Below are 24292 nucleotides of genomic sequence, written 5' to 3'. Positions count from 1 at the left end.
AAGGTGCTACCAAAGGAGCCTTGGTGAGTTACTGTACTATGTAATTGGTGAACATTGCTGCTGCTGTGCGTTGGTGATGAAAGTAGAGAACATTGAAGGTGGTGGATGAGGTAGTAATCAAGTATCTGCTTTGTCCCGGATGATGATCAGCTTCTTGACTGATTTTGAAGTACCACTCAACCAAGCAAATAGAGAACTATTCCATCACACTCCTAACTCAGACTTTGGCGGTGATAGAGAGGTATTGATGAGACAAAAGTTGAGTTCCTTGCCATAGAGTTTCCTGCCCCTGACATGCTGTTGGTACCACAGTACTTATGTGACTGAAGCATTTCAGTTTCCGATCAACGGTAACCCCCAGGATGTTGATAGTGGAATACTCAGCAATGGCTATTGCATTGAATGCCAAGGTGCAGTATTTAGATTTCCTGTGTCATGTTGGAGATAGTTATTGCCTGGCAGTTGTTGTGCAAATGGTCCTTGCTACATATCAGCCCAAGCCTGAATGTTGCTGCATATGTCTGCTTCAGTACCTGAGGATTTATCATGAATGGTACAGAGCATTGTGCAGTCACTAGCAAGCATCCTGACTTCTGACCTTATGAATGGAGGAAAGGTCATTAACGAAGCAGCTTTGTGTTGTGTACCAGACCAGACCCCCTTAAAATATATTAAGGTAAATGTGAGTTGCTGCGTTTCAGATGCAGTTCAACTGGTCAAACTACTTGAAGTTAAGCAAAACACAATTTATTCAAACATTATAGTTAAAATTCAACAAACATCTCTCGGACTAACAACTCTATTGGAAAACTAAACACAACAATAGAGACTATTTCACTACTGAACAGCAACAGTTCCAATATAGTAATATTCCACAGGCACACCCTTGGCAATAGACAAATTCAGATAACAGACATAGTAGGAACTGCAGATGCTAGAGAATCTGAGATAACAAGGGGTAGAGCTGGATGAACACAGCAGGCCAAACAGCATCAGAGGAGCAGGAAAGCTGACATTTCAGGCCTAGATCTGAAGAAGGCCCTTGGCCCAAAACGTCAGCTTTTCTGCTATTCAGATAACAGAATTGCCTGACATGAAACTCCTGAAGCCCAGGAGGAAAAGCATCCAGAGAAAAGAGACAGAGTGTAGCAACTGGGAGAGATTCACTGCCTTCCATCCCTGCTGAGACCCCAGCAACAACTAACGAAAAAACTGAAAATCCTGTTTCTGAGGGTGGGAGCTTGACTACACCCATTCAGGCTGCTTCTATGTTCCAAGTTTGAAAGAGAAACCAAGGCTTCAAAATTTGTTTGTCTTCTCATGGACTGCTCCACACATGTTTCCCAGGCTCTAAAAGAAACCAGGACAAACACACCTCTGAAAGCTACAGTATTGTCAGAGCTGAATATGATTGGGCTTGGGGTACAACCCTGAGAAATTCCTGCAGATGTGCCCTGGAACCAAGATGGTTGAATTCCAACAAACAGAACCATCTTGTATCAGAGATAATGGGAACTGCAGATGCTGGAGAATCCGAGATAACAAAGTGTAGAGTTGGATGAATACAGCAGGCCAAGCAGCATCTTAGCATAAAAGCTGACATTTCAGGCCTAGACCCTCCTTCAGAGGAGGGGGAGAGGGTTCTGAAATAAATAGGGAGAGAGGGGGAGGCGAATCGAAGATGGATGGAGGAGAAAATACGTGGAGAGGAGACAAACAAGTTAAAGAGGCGGGGATCGGGCCAGTAGAGGTGACTGTAGGTGGGGAGGTAAGGAGGGGATAGGTCAGCCCAGGGAGGTCAAGAACAATCTTCCTTTGTTTGAGATATGACTCCAACCAGAAGAGAGATGTTCCCCTGATTCATATGGACTGTAGTTTTGCAAGGGTTCCCTCATGCCATGTTCTGTCAGATGCTGCCTTGATGGCACTGTTGTATCACATTTGGAGTTCTGCTGTTTTCTCAGTGTTTGGACCTAGGCTGTAAAGAAGTCAGGAACTGAAAAGATGCTCAGTTGGGTTCAGTTTGAGCCAAATGATCAGATTATTGCTAAACAATTGCTGACTCCTTCCATCACTCCTTTCTCTGAGCTGAGGTCCACTGTTACTCTTAATTGGAGAGAAAACAAAGTTAATATTTTGGGTCCAGTGACCCTTCTTCACAACTGCCACTGGACCCGAAATGTTAACTCTGTTTTCTGCCCACAAATGCTGCCAGACTTACTGAGATTTTCCAGCAATTTCTGTTTTTATGTTTCCGATTTCCAGCATCTGCACTTCTTTCGTTTTTTGTTGCAGTTCAGTAACTTGTTTCGAATCCACTTGAAATGAACACCATTTTTCTAGTCTAACAAACCCTAGCCAAGTTCACGTTACAAGAGGAGTGATTTGAATGAAACTTTGCAGACCTGAAACATTAATTCCTCTTGACTCTCCTTAGTTGCTGCAAAACCTGTTGAATATCTCTAGTGATTTCGGTTTTTATTTCCGATTTCCAGCTCCTTCAGTATTTTGGCTTTGTGCTGGAGGAATGCAGGAGTCCTAGCCTTGATTGACTCCAACAGATTAACATGATGTCCTGTATTTTTAAGCCTGCCTGAAAATACATTTGTATCTTTACAGTACAGACAAAGTGTAAGGTGATTTCTTTATTTTGTTCAATAGTGACTGAGTCAAAACACTCCCCTAAGTCAAAAGGCTATAAATTCAAATCCCCTTCAAAAGATTTGAGCTTTGACTGGACCCATGAGCTGCCTGTTGGTCAAGCCGACTTCCACGTAGCAAGACTCAGTCCTTCATCGATAAGTCAGGTTGTGCACCCTACACGATCCCAAATGCTCCCTCCATAAGCTTAAAGTCTTACTTTTCACTGCATTTCTAAGCCCCCCGATCTTTGCATCATCAGGAAACAGAGTGGAAGGCACACCTCTGTTTACATTGGTGATGCTGATGGGAGAGGGCGTCAGGTTCTTGGGAGTGATGATCAGCAAGAATCTGTCTGAGTCCATCCATGTTGGCACTATAGCCAAGAAAGCACAACAATGCCTTTACTTCCTTGGGAAGCTAACCAAATTTGGCATGTCCTTGTTAATATCCTCTTGCTAATATCTGTAGATGCACTATAGAAAGCACCCTATCTGGATGCATCACGGTGTTGCTCTCCCTAAGACCACAAGAAACTACACAGAGCCGTAAAATCAACCCAGTCTATCTTGCAAACCAGCCGTCCATCCATTGACTCCATCTATGCTTCCTGCTGCCTCAGGAAAGCAACCAACAAATTCCAAGACCCCATCACCCCAGCTGTGCTCTCTTCCACCCTCTTCGGTTGAGTAGAAGATATAAAAGTTTGAATGCATGTACAGATTCAAGAACAGTTTTTTTCTTGCTGTTATCAGACATTTGAACCAACCGCTCAAACATTAATGCTTGATCTTTCTGTCTCTCTGACTCTTCTCTGTGCTCTGTTCTACTACTCAGATGCACTTTTATGGTATGATTTGCCTGCGCAACACTTTCCATATATATATAACAACAATAAATTAAATCAAATCTCCCTGCAGCACAATCACTGGCCAAGTCATACTATTACTCACATTTGTTGCAGTGGCTCTTGAACAGGTTGATCCCTTGACCCAGCCAGTTCAGTAACAACTTCCAGCATGGCACTCCTCATCCTATGTGGCCAGTATCTTTAAAAAGGTATAAAGATTGAATCATGTGTAGAACTCACGTGGAATTGTTATCAAAAAGCCAAATACTGTGTATTCTAGAAATTTGAAATAAAGTGCTGGAAATAACAGGGTCTGACAGCATCCATGGAGAGAAACAGCATAAAAGTTTCTGATGACTTTCTTTGTATGAATTCTTCATTTTTCTGTTTTACATATGATAGTCACATCATGTTTGGAAACCACGTGTTTGGCATTCACATGCATTGTGCACACAACCAGTGGAGTTAGGGTTGGGGCTTATATAAAAAGGGTGTTGCTTTAAAGTATTGCCCCCCTCATTTCTGGGACATCCCACAGCCAGTTCAGTCCACTGTAAAGTGTAGCTAAATAAGTACAGTGTGGAATCGCATCATCAAAGTGCCACCAAGGAAACACAACAACAAGAATCCAAATGGACAGTGAGAGCGTAACAGGTACAATATTTTACAAGTTATTGCAGCAATGTCACAGCATCTTATTTGTGGAAGTTGTGGAAAATCCTTTTGTGTTGTAAGCAAGACTGTGTTTCTAATGAGAATAATGATGGTATGTGAGACAGCAAATTCTTTGAGCTGGGATTGAGCTCCTGTTGACTGATTAGACCTCTTTCTATATCTGAGCAGTTATGCCTGATCTCACTCAGGTTTGACACCCCACTTCAAAGACACTGCACTCAGATGCCGAAGTCAGCGGATGGGGAAAAGTGAACGTGGATCTGAAGCAGTTGGGTTGTGAACATTACTAGTAAAGTCTACATTTGTCATCCTCCCTAATTGATCTTGAATCACAGTAGTCACTGTGATGTGGGTATACCCACAATCTATTAGTGAGGGAATTCCAGAATTTTGAGCCAATGATGCTGAAGGAATACTGAAGGAATAATTCCAAGTCAGGATTGTGAATGGCTTGAAGGAGAACTTGCAGGTAGTGCTGTTTCAATGTATCTGTTGCCCTTTTCCTTCCAAATAGTAGCCGTCATCAGTTAGAAGATGCTGTTGAAGAGATTTGGGCAAGGTTCTGCAAGGCATCTTGCATGTTGTGAACATTGTTGAATAACTATTTTAAACTGAAGTTTAAAAATTGTAAGGCAAGATTTCCTTCAGTCCAAAAGGGACTGAGCTTCTGTATTCTAGCTGACCACTGAGTTGTAAAAGAAAGACTTTAAAGCAGCCATATGTAGTATTGAATACAGATGAAATTTGGAATAATTCACCTTCAGTTTCCCCAAAGCCTGTTCACCATCCGCAAGGCAGAAGTCAAGTATGTGACACAGTATTCCCCCTTTGCCTTGATGGGTTGAGCCCCAACAACACTAAAGTTTAACACCACTCAAGCCAAAGCAGCCCCAACTTAAACTTGGGCTTGATGGCCTGAACCTATTAGTGTGCAAATATAAACACTTGAATACACTGGGGCAGACAGCCTATTTGTCCCTAAAGTTTCCAAAATAGTGCAGAGGATTTAATCACTGGAGCAGCCAATTAGGAAAGTCATCCTGCTGCTTAGATTGCAGGTTCTTGTTTATCTAGTGAACCTATCAGCAGTAAACCTGTAGAGAAAAATCCTGCGATTGGAGGAGCGGTTGAGAAAGTGTGTTAATAAGTAAACCAGTGGGTTTGATGAGAGAGGGAGTAGAAGGGGTTGAGAGAGAAGAGAGAGAAGGTGACAGTTAAAGAGTTAAACTATTGGAGATTAGCAAAGAAATTCTCAGCTAACTGGGAATGAAACAAACTTGAAGATACTGACAGGAAATTAATTGCTTGCAAGTAAATGCAGAATCTCTGGTTTAAGGCTGCATAATCTTCAAATGTTGTAAATGGCGCGGGTGGGACGCGGAATGCATTATGTGTCATAATTAACAATGAGTTAAATTTAAAGTCTGAGATGCATTGTAAAAGGTTGCAGCTACATGTCTAAAATTTTCCACCTTTTGAGTCTGTGAGACTCTATTGAAAGACTGTTGCCATTCTTTAAAACGATGAAGGTTATTTCCAATTTTGGGCAGTTGAGAGGTTTTAAATATGAAATAGCCACCAGCACATCCAGAGAATACAGAAGTAACTTGTTTACCTTGAGTGAATGTGGAACTTGTCACCTCATGGCATAATTGCAATATTTAGCCTAGACAGTGAACTAGGTTAACTGCAAGAGGACAAAATAGAAATACATGGTGTCACCTTGGGTTGGCTTGGAGTGGGACATGAGCACCAGCACTGATTTGGTCGAGAGACTGTGTAGTTATTATGGAACCCAGATAAACTTTGTATAATCTAAAACAAAAGCTAAATATTGATGGTTCTTGAAATCTGCAATAGAAACAGTAAGTGCTGAAACACTCAGCAGGTCTGCACCATCTGTTGAAAGATAAACAGTTTAAAGTCTGGAGCCTTTCTTAGGAACCTTTTTTGAGGTGGGTTTCTTTAGGTGTTCCATTCACAGTGGTGAGTTGACATCATAGGTGTTGCAGTTTATGGAGTTGTGATGTAAATTTCTTTGTCCACAGATCTTATATTGCCGTATATAAAAATTGGCCTGCCACAAACTGTAGCAACTGAGCTTTCAGGTATTGGTTCAGTTCAGTTATGTAAATCATTGACATTTTTAAAGCTAGGCAGAAGGAAATAAATCTGAACTGAAACTAAATTGAGGAAGTGGAACTAATACAGAAATAGCTGAAGAACTTCATTTGGTCAGGATGGCACAGTGTCAGGGACCCAGGTTCAATTCTCACTCACCCCCCCCCCCCCCCCCCCCCCCCCCCCCGGTGTCGGTCCATCTCTGCCTGTCTCCTCTTCCCACTCCCCACCAGCTCTCCAAACTACTACCTGCCGATCAAAATATCTAACTCTGTATCCAGTGCACCCTCCCCCAGCATACACACCCACAGGAATTTTCACCAGCCAAACAGACCGAATTGGCTCAGAGATATGAAACTCACTGAGAGCCAGCCAGCTAGCTGGGAAAGGCAGACGGATGGCTTCACTCTGGTTCACCTGAGCAAAGGCATGGTCAAGGAGCTCAGTCTGGAGTAATGTGGTTCCTTTCTATGCCAGCTGTTTGTTTTGTAATGCTGCTGAAGCAGCTTGGCACATTCCATTCTTTGAAACATGCAATATGAATATCTGTTACCATTCTGTTAGAAACAGCATTATTTCACTGGGTAGCTAAAATAACAGATGTATGCAGAGAGGCAGCAATCACGGTCCCAAATCTTCCTTTCTTCGTGGACTATCAGTGGAAGCCAAATATGGTAATAGTGGGCTGTCCAGTCTCAATTTCTGAGGGTAACCGATTAGTATCGGTGGGTGGAGTGGAATAATGTATCGTGGGGAAGCTTATTAAAACCGGACCTTTTGAGGCTGCACCAACCAATGGAATGAAGAGGAGACCTGGGAAAGCCCATCTCTGGGAGTTGAGAATGGGTGCTGTTGAGTGTATCTTGTGTATAAATGTACCAGCTTATCAGATATCTAAATAGATACAGTATTTAAGAGATAACAAAATGTAGAGCTGGATGAGCAGCAGCTAAGGAACAGAAAAGCTAGCGTTTCGGGCCTAGACACTTCATCAGAAATTAGATAACGTATTTTGCTGCTCGGATGTGGAGTTGCGATTGTGCACATGCCTGAATAATCAAGCAGAGTCAGCATGGCTGTATGAAAAAGAAATTGCCTGACTAATTTATGAGAATTTTGAGGAAGCCTCAACCGGTGGATAGTTCTGTTGTATTTGGACTTTCAGAAGGTGTTCAACAATATACTTCACAAAAGGTTAAGTGATAAAAGCCCATGCTGTTGGAGGTAGGAAATCGACATGAATAGAAAATTAGCTCAGGGGCAGGAATCAGAAAGTGAAGATAAGGGGTCCTTCTTCATGTTGGTGACCCATGACTAATGAGGTTCCGCAGGAAACAATGCTGGAACTAGAATTGTTTATAATATACGTTATTGACATGGAGGGAGGAAATGGAAGTACTGTAGCCGAATTTGGAGATGGCATAAAAATAGGCAGAAAGGGATTCAAACAGTTTACAGAGCAATATTGATAGGTTAAATAAGTGGGCAAAAAGTTAAAAATGGAGTATAATGTGGGGGAAATAGGAAGTTGTTCATTTTTGATGGGAGAACAAAAGAAAAGAATGTTACTTAAATACTGCAACACATGGAGACTTGGGGGTGCTTGTGCACAGAACACAGGAGGCTAACACAGATGCAGCAGGTAATTCGGAAAGCTAATGGAATGTTGGCACTTATTTCAAGGGGGTTGGAGTATAAGATTAAAGAAGTTTTGCTGCAGCTGTACAAAGTGGTGGTGAGACCACATTTAAGGAAAGATATAGTTTCGTTTGAGATAGCTCAGGAGGTTCACTGAGATAATCCCTGGTATGGAGAGATTGCCTTACAAGCAAAGGCTAAACAGGTCGGGACTCTACTCGCTGGAGTTTAGAAGAATGAGAGGTGATCTTATTGAAGCAAATAGGTTTCTTTCGGGAGTTGACAGTGTAAATGGGGAGAATTAGATCCCCCTCTTGGGAGTGTCTCGGACCTGAGGGCATAGCCTCAGAACAAAGGGGTGCCAATTTAAGACTTAGGTGAAGAATTTCTCTCTGAAGGTTGAGAATCTTTGGAACTCCTCGCTGCAGAGAACTGTGTGGGCAAAGTTCTTGTGTATTTTTACAGCTGAGATAGAATTTTAATCAGTAGCGGAATTAAGGGTTATAGAAAAAGGAACGGAAAATGAATATGAGGAATGTCAGATCAGCCATGATCTATCTTAACGGCAGAGCAGGCTCAAGAAACCAAACAGCCACCTCCTGGTCTTAAGGTCTAAAATATCAGCAGCTTATTATTCAGGCTTGTATTCAGTTATGAAATTGAATTGACCTTTGGACCTACTCCCTTACTGTCTGTGCAATAGGTGTAGAGAAGAACTGTACTGCATTTGCTTGGTTTGATCTTCGTGATTCTCACATTGATTTGATATTGTGGAATTCACCGTGGGCAGTCATAGAATCGTACGTCACAAACAGCATGGATTTCACATCATAAAATTATAACCATGGCATCTGTTCTTTTGGACATGAGATATTATTAAATCTATTGTTGCCATTTATGTCATCTCGACACCCGTGTTCTGTCTCTTTGTTGAACCCACGATCATTCTTTTATTTCTTACACTATTATCTGGTTTGTCATTTAACATTTCCTGCTTTTAGAACATAGAACTTAGAACAGTACAGCACAGAACAGGCCCTTCAGCCCACGATGTTGTGCCGACCATTGATCCTCATGTATGCACCCTCAAATTTCTGTGACCATATGCATGTCCAGCAGTCTCTTAAATGACCCCAATGACCTTGCTTCCACAACTGCTGCAGGCAACGCATTCCTTTACTTTGTTCCTCCTTTACTTCGTGTGAATTTGTATTTAATCTATTGCATGTTGATCTTTGTCCAGTTAGGAAAGGTACTGTGAAAGTTCATTCCACAGTTGTATTTCCAGTCTTTTCTGTTTTTATATTGGAGTAACTTGTTCTCCAAACACCAGGTTTCTCATCTTCATTCGAATTGTTTTTGGTTCTAACTTTCACTTATCTCTTCCATAGGGCCAAGATGGGCATCATGGAACCTGGGAGTGTTTGTGTGCATTCGCTGTGCAGGAATTCACAGAAAGCTTGGAGTCCATATCTCCAAGGTGAAATCGGTCAATCTGGATCAGTGGACACCAGAACAGATACAGGTACCACGCACTTTGTTTAGGCCAGGGAGCTGCATGGGCTGAAGGGACAGTGCAGGGTGAGGTGTGGGACATGTGAAGGGGCGAGGCAGGGAGGAAAGTGCCAAAGGGTGCTCAGGGAGGTACCAGATGAGAGGGAAGGCAGTGTTGGATGCCTGGGGTCTGTTGGGTACAGCGAATGCAGCTGCTGTTATGCTACAATGGGCTTCACTCAGTAATCACAAACAATCTGATTTGGAAAATTGTAGTTTCAAGCTCAAGTCCAGACTGAGGTTTGAATTCTGTGTTGAGGGCATTGTGTGCTATTGTGGCTACTGCTTCTTTGACAGGCTGTGATCAGACTGAAAAAGATCCTATGGAATTGAAAAAGAGGAAAGATCTCCCAATACAAACATCACTGATCCAAACTGATTTGATTATTGAAATTGTGCTGCTGTTCTTATATCATTTAGTCATACAAATATAAGTGAGAGCTGAAGTATTGTGACAACTTTTATCTTCTGGAAGAATCTGAAACAAGCTGTCCCTTCTGGTTGATTTGATTTATTAACCGTGATTGCTCGTGCGGTTCAGTTCAAAAGCAATTATGAAAGTGGCCAAGTTACCACTGACAGTTGAACACGTGAAATAACCATTTTGCTCTCTTTCTTTGATCATGCACAACTCCAAACTGCACCAAATGAGAAACCATTTCAGCTCAATCACACTTTTGTTACAGTGAGAATTTTTTATGTGTCATATCATGATTTGATTCTAAGACTGACTCACTTTATCAATCTGAATTCCATTGAGCCTGGATATCTTGTTCAGCTTCTATTTAAGCAGAATAGCAAGAATTTAAGACTAAAGGTAATCCATGACCAGCCTGAGCGCCTCCACAGCTGGAGTGAGGTGCGTGGTATGATCATTCACTGCAGGAAACAGGCAAAAACTGGTGTTTACAAAAATGTAAGGAAACCTCTTGAGCACAGTAAGAAAAGAAACTGGAATCGCCAGGGTGCTTGCTTATCCTGCCGCAGGGAGGGAAACATTCTTGCCTCTGCTTGCTGCTGGGTATCGCACAGCATTCGCTCTGTTTTCTGATCAAGTAAGCTTTTATTAATCTATCTGCTGATTGATCTGTTCACAAGGAAATAGGAAGATATTTGGAAACGTACATGTGTGTATTTTTTAAAAATGCATCTGGTTACAGGCTGTTTTCTGTTCTGAAGGATCACTGGATTCAAAATGTTAACTATGCTATCTGTCCTCAGATACTGCTAGACCCGAGTTTCTCCAGCAATTTCAGTTATTGTTTGATTTAAGTAATACCCAGTGGGTAGTTTGGTGTTGTTGATGCAAAGGCTACAGGCATGACAGAAGTAGAAGTAAGTGAGGTCGGGGTGTTGCCCTTTTGATATGGGAGCACACAACAGTGCTTAGAGAGGATGTTCTTAAGGGGTCATCAAATGAGGCCATATGGTTAGAACTTAGAAACAAGAAGGGGTTACTGATTCTGGGACTATATTATAGACCCCCAAATAACCAGTAGGTACTAGAGGAGCAGATATGTAGAGAGCTTGCAAATAATTACAGGAATAATAGAATCGTGTTAGTTGGAGATTTTAATTTCCCTGTATTGACTGGGCCACCCAGAGTGTAAAAGGCCCAGACTGGGTGGAATTTGTCAAATGTGTCCAAACAAGTTTCCTAAATTAGTATGTCTAGGGCCCTATTCAGGAGGGTGCAACATTGGACCTCCTCTTAGGAAATGAGGTCGGGCAAGTGACTGAAGTGTCAGTCGGAGAGTGCTTTGGGTCCAGTGACCATAACTCTGAGTTTTAACTTACTTATGGAAGAAGATAGCTCGGGTGTACAGGTTAAGGTGCTAAACTGGAGCAGGACCAATCTTGGGGCCGTTAGGCAGGATCTAACAGTGATCGATTGGGTAAGTCTGTTTGAAGGAAAAGGGACGACTGGCAAATGGGAAGCTTTTAAAACTGTGAGACCAAGAACCCAGGGACAGTATGTTAGGGTGAAGGGAAAAGCTGGCAGGCTTAGGGATCCCTGGCTGATGACGGATATTGAGGCTTTGGTCAGGAAAAAGAAGTAGGTATACATTGGATTTAAACTATTGGGCTCAAGTGAATCCCTAGATGACTTTAAAAAGTGTAGGGGCACACTTAAGAGGGAAATCAGAAGAGCAAAAAGAGGGTATGAGGTAGATCTGGCAGATAAAGGGATAAAAGGGTCAATACAGTGTGAAGCTGGAGGAACATAACAGGTCAGGCAGCATCAGAGGAGCAGGAGAGTCGATGTTTTGGGTCAGGACACTTCATCCACAAAAACTTTGACCCTCCTGCACCTCTAATACTGCTTTGCCTGCTGTGTTCCTGCAGCTCCATACTGTATTGACTCTGACTCCAGCATCTGCAGTTCTTGCTATCGCCAAGAGTAAAAGGGTGGCTACGTAGAGAATAGGGCCCCTTGAGGATCAGCATGGCCTTCTCTGTGGAACCACAGGAGATGAGGGAAATTTTTATTGACTATTTCTCCTCAGTGTTTACTGAGGAGAAAATCATGGCTGCCAAGGAAATAGGGGAAACAAGTGAGGATGTTTTGGACTGTGTGCATATTACCAGCGAGGTGTCTGCAGCCTTAGATCTCATTAAGGTGGATAAATCCCCTGGGCCTGATCAAGTCCTTCCTTGGACATTGTGAGAGGCTAGGGAAGAAATTGCAGAGGCCCTTGCAGAGATTTTTCCTTCCACTTCAGCCACAGGTGAAGTTCTGAAGACTGGAAGGTGGCTAACATTATTCCATTGTTTAAAAAAGGTAGCAAAGAAAAGCCAGGGTACGACAGGCCAGTTGACCTGATGTCAGTGATAGACAAGTTATTGGAGAGGATACTGAGGGACGGAATCAACCAACATTTGGATAGCCAAGGTCCGATTAGGGATAGTCAGCATGGATTTGCACATGGGAAGTCATGTCTGACAAATCTTTTGGAGTTTGTTGAAGAGGTAACCCGGAGGATAGATGAGGATAGGGCAATAAGACAAAAATTGTCTTTGTGGTAGGAAGCAGATGGTGATGGTTGAAGGACTGGAGGCTTGTGAGTAGTGGTGTGCCACAGGGTTTGGCGCTTTGTTATTTGCATAAATGAACTGGATGTGAATGTACAAGGCATGATTCGTAAGTTTGTGGATGATACAAAATTAGGAGGCATAGTTGATATCAGGGAAGGTTATCAAAAATTTCAGCGGGATCTTGCTCAGATGGGTAAGTTGGCTGAGAATTGGCAAATGCAATTCAATACAGATAAGTGTTAGGTGTTGCAGTTTGGAAAGTCAAACCAAGGTAGGACTTACCAGTAAATGGTAAGGCCCTGAGGAGTGCTGTGGAACAGAGGGTCCTAGGAGTTGAGTATATAATTTGTTGAAAGCAGCATCACAGGTAGACAAGGTGGTGAAGAAGGCAGTTTGCATGCTGGCCTTCATCAGTCAAGGGATTGATTATATGAGTTGGGACATTATGTTGCAGTTGTATAAATCGTTGGTGGGGCCGCACTTTGAAGTATTGTGTACAGTTTTGCACACCCTGTTATAGGAAAGACATAGTTAAACTGGAAAGTGTGCTAAGAAGCTTTATAAGGATGTTGCCAGAACTCGTGGGCCTGAGTTATAGGGGGAGGTTGGCCAGAATAGGACTCTATTCCTTGGAATGTCGGACAATGAGGGTTGACCTTATTGAGGTGTATAAAATAGCGAAGGGCATAGATAGGATGAATGCATATAGTCTTTTTACCAGGGAAGGGGAATTGAAAATTAGAGGGCATAGGTTGAAGGTGAGGGGGTATAGATTTAAGAAGGACCTGAGGGCAACTTCTTCACTCAAAGAGTGATACATATATGGAATAGGCTGCCAGACAAAGTGGTTGAGGCAGATCCAATAGCACCATTTGAAAAACCCTGATAGGTACAGGGATGGACAGGGTTTAGAGGGATATGGACCAAATGTGAGTAGTTGGAAATTGTTGAGTGGACAGCATGGACCAGCCTATGGTCTATAGGGCCTATTTCCATACTGTATTACTCTATGATGCGACTAATGTAATGTTCCAATAACTGGTTTCTTGTATTTTTGTCTACAACAGTGCATTCGAGAGATGGGAAACTCGAAAGCCAAGATATTATATGAAGCCCACCTCCCAGCTAACTTCAAGCGGCCACAAATGGATCAGTATCCTTTACAAAGCTCATGTCAGGATTGAGTCAGTGCAAGGAATCATGTTCCACAGGCACAAGTTCAGAGACATTGTAGGACACTGCGGTACAAAGGGATTTAGGTGTCATGGAATTGTACAGCATGGAAACAGACCCTTTGGTCCAACTCTTCTGCACTGAATGGACATCCCAGTCTGACCTAGTTCCATTTGCCAGCACTTGGCCTAAGTCCATCTAAACCCTTTTTACATTCACATCTTGTTTCAAAATTTTTATGTCCCTAGTTCTAGATTCCCTTCCGAGAGGAAACATCATCCTATCATCTACTCTATTAATGCTTTCAGAATATTAGATATTCTAGTAAAATAATCTCTCATTCATCTAAGATGCCTTTTAAATGTTGTAATTGTACCTGCCTCCTCCACTTCCTCTGGTAGTTCATTCAATACACGCGCCCACTCATGCATGAACAAGTTATACCTTAGGTCCTTATTAAATCTATTCTTCTCAGCTTAAACCTATGTTGTCTAGTTTTGGATTCCCCCACCCTGGGAAAAAAACCTTGGCTATTTATGCTATCCATGCCCCCCTCAATTTTACAAACCTCTATAAGGTCACACCTTAGCCTCCGATACTGCAGGGTAAACCTCTTGCTGTAAATGAAAACTTCCAGTCCTGGCAATATCCTTGTAAATCTTCTCTGCACCCTTTCAAGTTTAGCAACGTCCTGCCTAGACAAGGGCCACCAGAATTGAATGCAGTTTTCTAGAATTAGAAATAATGTCCTGCACAGCTTCGACATGACATCCCAACACCTACACTGGATATGAATGAAGCATTTAAAAGTTAGCATTACAATCAGAAATTAGGAAGGTAAATAGAATGTTAGGCTTTTTGGCAAGGGATGAAGTATAAAGGTAAGAAATTCTTACTACACCTCTGTAGAGCATTGTTGAAACTGCACCAGGAGTACTGCATGCAATTGTTCACTACATTTAACTACTTTAAATACCTATATTAGAGCGAATTCAGAGAAGGTTCACCAGACTTACTTATGAGATGAAGATGATTGAATTATGTGGAATGATTGAGCAAGTTGGGCTTAACCCCTTCAAAGTTTAGATGAATGAGAGATTATTTTACTGGAATATCTAATACTCTGAAAGCATTAATAGAGAAGATGATAGGATGATGTTTCCTCTTGGAAGGAAATCTAGAACTAGGGACATAATTTTGAAACAAGATGTGAATTTAAAACCGAAATGGGAAGGGATTTCTTTTCTGAGAGCTGTTAAATTGTGTAATCCTCTTCTGCAGTGAACAAATAAGGCAGGTTAATTGAATAAATGGAGAGATTTTTGATTGACGTGGGAATTGAGGGTTATTGGGGGCAAGTAGGAAAGTGGGTTAAAGATGCAACTAAATTAGCCAGGACCTTAATGAATGGCAGAGCAGATTCAAAACCCTTTGGGTGCAGAAATTCCTCAACTCATTCCTAAATCTGCTCTTATTTTGAGGTCATGTCTGCCCCCCGCCCCCGGTTCGAGTTTCATCCACCAGTGGAGACAACCTCCGAGCTTCTATCTCAGCCATTCGCTTCATAATTTTATATGTTCCTATAAGATCCTTCCTCAATCTTTTAAATTCCATATAGACTCATGTACTCAATTTCGCCTCAGAAGCAAACACTCTCAATTCTGGAATCAATCTAGTGAACCTCCTAATTAGAATAAAAAACAACCAACACAAACCATAGTCTGAGCTAGGACCTGGACAGTTTTGGTTGACATCATGTCTGTTCAGTCTGAAGGTTTCATTAACTGATATGCTAACTCGGATAGAGATGGACATTATTACAGATGTGATAATAGATGCTGTTGGTTTTGGGAATGGGTATTGATCAGTGGCTTACCTCAGGGTACCCTGTCACACACTTGTGCTGGATTATTTTTAGAACCCTTTTTCAGTTGCCTTATGGTATGCAGCCATGGCCCAAACTCACTACAGGTGGAACAGAGGGATCCGATGGTTATCAGAAAGAGAGGAGTTCTGATTGAGGTTTTCAAAATTATGAGCGGCCTGGACAGAATAGATAGGGAGAAGCTGTTCCTACTCTTAAAAGCAATAGCATTAACGCCACACAAATGTCTGGCACTGACCATCTCCAGTAAGAGTCAATCTATCTATGGCCCCTTAATATTCAATTTTGTTACCATCACTGAATCCCCTATTATCAACATCTGGGGACTACATTCGACCAGAAACTCAAATGGACTTAACTACGTAAACACAATGACTACAAGGGCAGGCCATGGGCTAGGAATTCTGCAGTGAATAATGCACCACTTGACTCCCCAGAGCCTGTCCACCATGTACAACACTCAAACCAGGAGTGTGATAGAATACTCCCCACTTGCCTGGATGAGTGCAGCTCCAACACTTAAGAAGCTTGACACCATCCAGGACAAAGCAGCCCACTTGATTGGCACCACATTCACAAACATCCACTCCCTCCATCACCGACATTCAATAGCAGCAGTGTGTACAATCTACAAAATGCACAGCAGAAATTCACCAAGCATCCTTTAGAGAGCACCTTCCAAAGCTACAACTGCTTTGATCTGGAAGGACAAGGGCAGCAGGTTTGTGGGAACACAATCAGCTTCCTGTTCCCCTCCAAGCCACTCACTATCCAGAATTGGAACTATATCACCATTCCTTCGCTCTTGCTGGGTCAAAATCCTGGAATTCACTCCCTTAGAGAAGTGTAGATGTACTTACTGTATATAGACCACAATGATTCAAGAACCCCTCTCAGGGCTTTATTCAGCCATGAATGCTTCCATCACAACTTCTCTCTAAACCTCAATGTAGCACAGAATAGATCGTGCTAGGACTCTCCACCCCAAGTTTGCTAAAGATTGTGGAGGTGCCCCCCTACTAATGAGAACTCCCAGGAGCGAGGAGCTTCAATTATGAGGATAGATTGAAGAAATTCTGACGTTTTTCCTCGGTGAGAAGTAGACCAAGGAGATCTGATTGAGGTTTTCAAATTTGTGAATGGACTGGGTAGAGTTGACAGGAGGAAGTTGCTCCCTATCAAAAGAAAAAGATAAGGAAAAATGAGTTAGAGCGCTTGGATTTAAGGTGATGTGCAAATGTAGGAAGGGTGACGTGAGAAAAAGATTCTTCTCTCAGAGTAGTTAGTGTATGGAATGCACGGCCTGGAAATATGGTGGAGGCAGATTCAACTGAGGCATGCAAGGGAGCACTGGATGGTTGTTTGGAAAGAAGTGCTGTCTAGAGATTTATGGAAAGGCAGGAGTTTGGCTGTAGGTAGTAGAACTGGTGCAGCCACATGGGCTGAATGGCCTGCTCACTATAATGGTTGTGAGGCTGTGAGTGCATAAAGGGAAGCAGTGGAACTTCTGACTAATTTTGACTGTGCTTAGTTCTTATTGTAATGTTCGATGTTATTTAATAAAGACATAAAGAAATAGGAGCAAGAGTGAGACATTCAGCCCTTCAAGCTTTTCCTGTCATTCTACAAGACCAGTCTTCCTGAGGCCTCTTCTGTGCCATAACCTCGTTGTGGTGAACTCCTTGTTTTGAAGAATCTATCTGCTGCCTCTTTTGTAATTTCTGGTGAATGAGTGTAAATGAGTGTCATAAGTCGTAAGGAGGTAGGTGGCAGGTTAGATGTTGAGGGTGTAGGGTAGGTCAAGGCAAATTGAGTGAGTGGAGCTTGGTTAGTATGGAGTACAAGGTAAAGTTTGTGCTCAGATTAGGGTGACAAAGAGATCGTGATGGAGGTTCAGGTCCGGAGAAGTGGTTCGAGGCAAGGCATAGGTTGTTTGGGCCATAGAGTCCTACAGCACGGAAATGGACTCTGGTTCAACTCGTACATGCCAACCAGGTATGCTAAACTGACTAGGCCCAATTGCCTGTGTTTGGTTCATATGTCTCCAAACTTCTATTCATGCACCTGTTCAAATGATTTTTAAATGGGAGGCTTGATGGGAGTGCTGGTACTCAGTTGGATATGGGAGGTTTGAGGTTAGTTTAATAACTATCCAGCAATTAGAACAACTCCTCCAGCATTTTCTAGATAACTACTAAGCGACGTACATCAGAACTTTCTAAAGTCTCTGACTCTAACTCTAAGTTGGGGGTGTCTTAAGATTCCAGACAGTTAATAATCACCATTGGAAGTTTCAGCTTTGCGAGTCAGCTGTTTCAGGATGCTTCCAGGACCAAGACACGCAACTCATGTCTGTATTGCTGCAGCAACTATTTTCCTATTTTGCTCTCTAGAGTATTGGTGAAATTCACTTGTGTTTTTTTCAAATTATACCTTAACTTGTTGCTCAGAGCAGTAGAGAGCTTTATTAGAGACAAATATGAAAAGAAGAAATATTTTGATAAAAGTATTAACATTGCTGCTTTCAGGGTGAGTAGTTCTTCTCTTGTCACCTAAGGTGGAAATTTTGCAAAGCATATTCAGAGTGCAAGGTTGGGTGGAGTTTCAAGCTCATTAATGGAATTCTGAGGCCATATGCTGGGATAACAGTCTTTCCACCATCACCTGGAGAACTCTCAAATTTCCTCGATTTCATTGAAACTAGTGAAGGCTTTTGGATTTGGAATGAAGATGTGCATGCCGTGATCTGGAATGTTGGCACTTTGCCCTTTGAATCATTGTCTAATTAATGCTGTATATGTATCCGTATCTGATTCGTACTTTTGTGGAGCAGCTTGTTCTGCTACCAAAATGTTTACTGCCTGCAATTTCTATGAAAGCATCTCTGGTTCATTGCTCACAGAAACTCTAAAGACTCCATAGTTCATGTTGTGTAGATGAATCTATCTGCATTGTTGCTAAGTTTAGGGCTGTGTTGGTTTTCTTAGAACTGTTGCAAAAAAAAAGTGCTGTGGAAAGTTGCAGAACTGTGACGTACATTCAGTCAGATGGAGGTTACATGGTTGTGTGTGACGGGGCAGGGGTGTGGGTTAGATGGAAAGTTGGGAGATGTACTCTCCATGTAAGTGTCTAATGCATGTACAATAAATAGTTTTTTCCCTTACCACCATTAAGTAAATTTGTCATCCTCCTACACCAACAGGTAAATCACACTGTGTAAGTAACTATTTCCAGTTATAAATAGGCTAACAGATTGGGTGGACATGAAGCAGGTGGAATATAATACAGACAGTAGGCAGTGATAAATTCTGGTCACGGAACAAAGGCAGGCAATATCAATGTGGCAAGGGAATGCTAAAGTGTGTGTAGAGGGCATCGGCTTCTAGTCATTGAATGTGGAAGGGCATATTGAGAGTGACTAGCAAATAATATGGGGTGATGGGCTTTATTAATGGACGCTGAAAGCTAGCATAGACGAGACAATTTCATCAATGTCTCTCCGACAGCTGAGTCCCTTGGATATATTTGCTGATTTGTGTTTTTGATAGACACGATATTCTAGTTTCATGCCATAAGAACCATTTGTTGTCTTGTGTTTGGCCCCGCTTCATTGTATAGGACTTGCAAACAGTTCCAAATGGTTGTTCTTCTTTTCTGGCTTTTTTAGCTCTAAAATGGGCTTCTGATTCCTCCTCAGAAAAAAGACAGCTTTGTCCAATGCCTTGAAAGCAGTGGAGGCATTCAGATGCATTTCTGATGTTTGGGAAACCAAGAAGTTGCAATAATCCAAAGTTGTTTGGATTCCACGAGATTCACAAAGGTCTGATTGAAGGGCATATCTATTTGGGTGCTACCTGCCCAGAGACTTCATATTTAATGGTATTGTAGTTTGGATGCAGTTTTCTGATTCCTCCCCCAGTCTGCTTAAACTTTCAGCTTTTCTCCTCCAGAAAGAAAATAATAAATGGAAGAAAGAGGATGAAGCAAAGGAGACCAAAACTGCACCAGTGATCTTTGAAAAAGTGAAAGTGGTGAGTGTATATTTTGTCTGTACCCTTAGCTCAAACTGAGGGGAATGAATGAGGATGATCAAACTGCATCAAGTTGTTTTATTCTCTGATTGGAAAATATGCGCTCAATGAAAGGATCGTGCAGTCTGGTGCAGAACCATTTTGGAAGCTCACTGAATAGTTTGAGCAAAACCTGTGAATCTTCGGGTGAGAAAGTCTAAAATGTAACCTCCCATTGAAACATAATGGTAAGACCAGGAGTAAAACGGAGCATTTCAGAATAGATCTCTCTCTTGAAAGTGTTTATAACAAACCTCTCTGGTGCAATAAATTAACCCAGCCTGATGACAACTGCTGGAAATAATTGGAGCAAATGTGCAGCTCCCAGTCCAAGCGTTGATTTCCCCCTGCTCTAGAGCTATTTATTTGGCATACAATTAGAAAGTTCTGGCAGTATTTTTAGCTCGAGAGACAATTAATATTTTGTTAGTGACCTTCTGTAAGAACAAGTTATTTAGCCTATGCTGTGTGTCTGCCAAGGTTCAAGTCCGGCAAGTGGAGCAGTTCAGATGTTGTAGTTTTAAGCTTGCCTCTGGTGACTTGTAATGAGCTGCTTTGAATTCTGTGTTTTCCCGATAAAGCCACCAAAAAAGGATGAACAACAACAAGTGAAAACAAGCCCTTCAACACCTGCTGGCCCAGTGATTGACCTGCTGGGACTAGGTAAGAACAAGTATCCTTAGGCTGTTAAAGCTCTGTCTCTTTATGGTCGTACAGCAGCCATTACCTATGCCATTTATCTTCATGTTCTTCTCTGTAGTGTTGCTTAATTTGCTAAGATTACATGCATGTGGCATTCTGATCCAAATACAGTGTCAGTGAAATTCTTTGCAGCTCTTTAAATCCTAAGATCAGAACTTATTTCCTTCTCTGGGGACCTTGAAGCTCAGAACTGTTCATTGATGTTATGTAGTCTGAGAGTTCTGAGCAGAGGCTGGGCTGGTGATGAACTTTTGAAGAATGGAGTATTCATTTATCAAAGCCCCAAGGCTCAATACAAGTTCTATTCTGAAGCTTCTTTTTGTAACTTGAGTTTCCCATTCCCCCCATTCTATTTTCACTGAGGGGTGGCGTCGTGGTTACAACCAGGTTGTTGTTGCTGTTATTCAGTGGCCTGACAAAGTAATCAGCTGCACCACACCCTGTTTGTTGTTTTCCCCCCATCCCACAATCTGGACTCTGATCCTTTTCTCTGCTCAGTTCTCTGCTAGTCACACAAGCTCTGTGTCTACATTTCTTCTCACATTCATTCCCCATTTTTGATAAACTAATGTACAGTTCTTCTAAATTGAGAGTTATCTAACATATCACCATAAAAGCTCATGCCGTATTCCACTTCCCTTATAAAAAAACTACACAATCAGCATGTAACCATGAGAAATATTAGATCATCATCTAATTGGGTTGTCTTAAGTCCAGTAGGAAACAGAAAGGAGGTTTTTCTTTTTACGGAATGTTTCACAAAACCAGAAGTCATAAAGCATGTGCCAGCCAATGAAATATTTGTAAAGTGTATTTAACATTATTAATGTCAGGAGCATGACAGGTTGTTTTACAAAAAAACCCATTTGGTTCACACCCGCCCTTAGGGAAGGAAAATCTTTTATCGCTTTATCTGACCTACATGGGAGTCCAGATCCACAACAATATGGTTGACTCTTAAATCTCCTCTGAAATGGCTAGCAAGTCAGCCAGTTCTATCCAACCAGCACAGATTAAGGAACTGGAACAATAATGGTGCAGCCCTGTCGACTCTGCAAAGTCTTCCTTACTAATATCTGGGAGATAATGCTAAAATGGTGAGAGCTGTCCAATTAACTAATCAAGAAGAAGCACAGAATGTTCCCTTACAGCCAGTACCCCAGACAACACCACCATCTCTGGGTATATCCTGTTACACGAACAGGACAGGTGCGCCAGAAATGGTGTAAAATAACATATTGTTAGCAAGGATTAGCTCCTCCTGGCAGTCTTCAATATTGACCCTTGGCCCTATGAAGTCTCATAGCATCCAGTCAAACATGGGCAAGAAAACCTCCGAATTACCACCTACCATCCTCCCTCAACTGGCAAACTAGTACTCCTTTACGGTTAGAGTAAAAACACTGAGAGTATAGTCAGTGACCGAGGGTTGGGTGGGGGATTTCTATCTCTGTCACCAGGAGTGGCTTTGTAACACCACTGTTACCTGACATGGCCGAATCTTAAAGGACATAGCTACTAGATTAGGCCTACAATAGTTAGTGAGGAAACCAAAAAGAGGGAAAATTGTATGTCCTCATCAATCTATCTGTGACACATTCATCTGACCATGACAATATTGTTAGCGGTGACCACTGCACAGCTCCATTGTCATATTTAGGATACCCTCCGTTCTGGTATGTACTGCTACCACTGTGTCAAAGGGGATATAGCAACTCAAAGCTGAGCATCCAGAAGGAACTATGTGCTCTCACCAGATGCAGAGTTGTATTCAACCATAATCTGTAACCTGTAGCTTCTGCCTAGTAGATGGTGGGCAGGCTTTGGGGAGTTAGGAGGTGAGTTACTAGTATTCCTAGCCTCGGATCTGCTCTTGTAGCCACTGTTTATGTGGCAAGTCCAGTTGAATTTCTGGCCCATGGTAACCCTAAGGACATTAATAAGTGGGAGATTCAGTGATGGTAACACTGCAATGTTAAGGAGTAGTGTTTAGATTGTCTCTTATTGGTGGTGGCATTTATGTGAGACAAATGTTACTTGCCGCTTGTCAACCCAAGCCTCAATATTGTCCAGGTCCTGTTGCTTTTGAATTGATTACTTCAGTATCTATGGAGTCGCAAATAATGGTGAACATAATGCAATCATTAGTGACCAGTCTCACTTCTGATCTTACGATGGAGGGAAGGACATTAATGGAACCGTTGAAGACGGTTGGGCCTAGGACATTACCCTGAGGAACTCTATGGAAATTATCAATGAGGATAGTGCAGGATATTGGCCTTGAAATAGATGATCAGCCATGATCTAGCTGGAGCAAGCTTGAAGGCCGAATGGCCTAATCCATCTATTTCCTATGTATGTTTGCATCACTTTGAATTCATGATCAACAGTAATTTATGCAGTAATCCCTCTGTTCCACGTTTCTGTTTAATTCTAAGTACTCCTTTGTACGTTTGATATTTTTTCATGGGTTTGCTTGAGTAAAATTTGCCCAGTATGAAGGTGTTTGATTAGAGAATGACTGCTGTTCTAAATTTTCTAACGTTTTGTTCCGCAGATGCTCCTGCAGCAGCTCCTACCTCCAATGGGACCACATGCGTGAACACAGCACCATCTGGTGATCTGGACCTCTTTGGACCCATGGTGTCTAATCCACTGCCTGACTCGAGCTCTTTCCCAAACACAGTAAGTACTGAGATTTTGAGTGTGCAGGGCTGGGCACTAAATCCTAGTGTGTAGGACATTTGTTGAGTGAATTGCAGACTTAATTGAGAAGGTCCAATATTGGGGTTCTAGGCCAAGATAAGGATATAATTCAGTTGCGAGTGGAGATACTTTACTCCTTTATTGAGCCTTCCAATGCCCTTAGAATAGATCCATATCCTACTGTTATATAATAGCTTACAGTTCACAAAATAACGTCTGAGCATCTGAGTAAAGAGACAAATAAAGAGCAGGAGACATGCACTGAATTAACTCCATTGAATTCATAACAAAGTACTGGAGCTTTTTGAGAATCCCAGTATCTGAAAGAGGTACATCCCGTTGGTGCTTTGGGCAGATTCCGCTTTGTATCAACAACAGCCTGTGCCTTTAGTTCAAGGCTGCATTTATTGTGGGATAATAAGAACTGCAGATGCTGGAGAATCCGAGATAACAAGGTATAGAGCTGGATGAACACAGCAGGCCAAGCAGCATCTTAGGTTCTGCTCCTAAGATGCTGCTTGGCCTGCTGTGTTCATCCAGCTCTACACTTCTTTTTATCTTGCATTTATTGTGAACACCACCACTAGGTGGCACAGTGCCAGCACTTTTGTTGTGCATCTCATTGCAAAGTGGCAAAACAGCAGCTTTCCCGGAAACTCAAACTAATATCACAGCTGATTTTTCATCTACAAATTTGGATCTTGCTTGCAAAATCATTTATTATTAAATTATGAATACACATCCTCATATTATGTGTGGAACTTTTGAACCAATTATTAAATGTGTCACCTAATCCTTCTATAGTTGCACGTCACTTTGCTTTCAAACAGTGTTTTTCCAGCGTGCTGTGTATTCTGGGTAATGACGTCCTCTGTTAACCAGTTGGACTATTGATCAGATCCCAAGTCGAATTGAAACTGGAGCAAAGTAGAAAACGTGACACAGGTGCTAAAATAATGAAAATAAATAGAAACAAATGCTCTCAGTATTGGGTAGGATGCCAGAAGCCGTGTAAAATGTTGCAGCTTACAATTACTTTGATAAACTTGGGAGTTTTTACAATGACATGTTATCTTCTATTCATTTTTCATGTGCACTTTTGCAAGCGATAAAATTGTTATTATTTTGAGTTCTTGTCAGAAATTCAGGCTTATCTCTGACCTGTAAGCAGTGCAAGTATAAAGGCACAAACTGCCAGTATGAAGAATTTTTTCCTAGTTTACCACCAGCAGTGTATGAACC

At 41.9% G+C, this 24292-nt stretch overlaps 1 protein-coding gene across 2 annotated transcripts in view; it reads left to right on the top strand.

The window, feature by feature from the left end:
* The window catches only part of LOC125464974 (stromal membrane-associated protein 2-like), a 64348-nt gene that overhangs the window by 23621 nt on the left and 16435 nt on the right, over positions 1-24292 (top strand). For both annotated transcript variants that reach the window (XM_048557964.2, XM_048557963.2), the window contains exons 2-7: positions 9316-9449; positions 13582-13667; positions 18023-18101; positions 19523-19603; positions 20224-20305; positions 22902-23029. In XM_048557964.2, coding sequence (XP_048413921.1) covers positions 9316-9449; positions 13582-13667; positions 18023-18101; positions 19523-19603; positions 20224-20305; positions 22902-23029 — 590 coding nt within the window. The remainder of the gene's footprint in view (positions 1-9315; positions 9450-13581; positions 13668-18022; positions 18102-19522; positions 19604-20223; positions 20306-22901; positions 23030-24292) is intronic.

This window comes from Stegostoma tigrinum, chromosome 24, assembly GCF_030684315.1.
Source record: "Stegostoma tigrinum isolate sSteTig4 chromosome 24, sSteTig4.hap1, whole genome shotgun sequence".
Lineage (NCBI taxonomy): Eukaryota > Metazoa > Chordata > Chondrichthyes > Orectolobiformes > Stegostomatidae > Stegostoma > Stegostoma tigrinum.
This window is presented reverse-complemented; position numbering and strand designations above follow the sequence as displayed.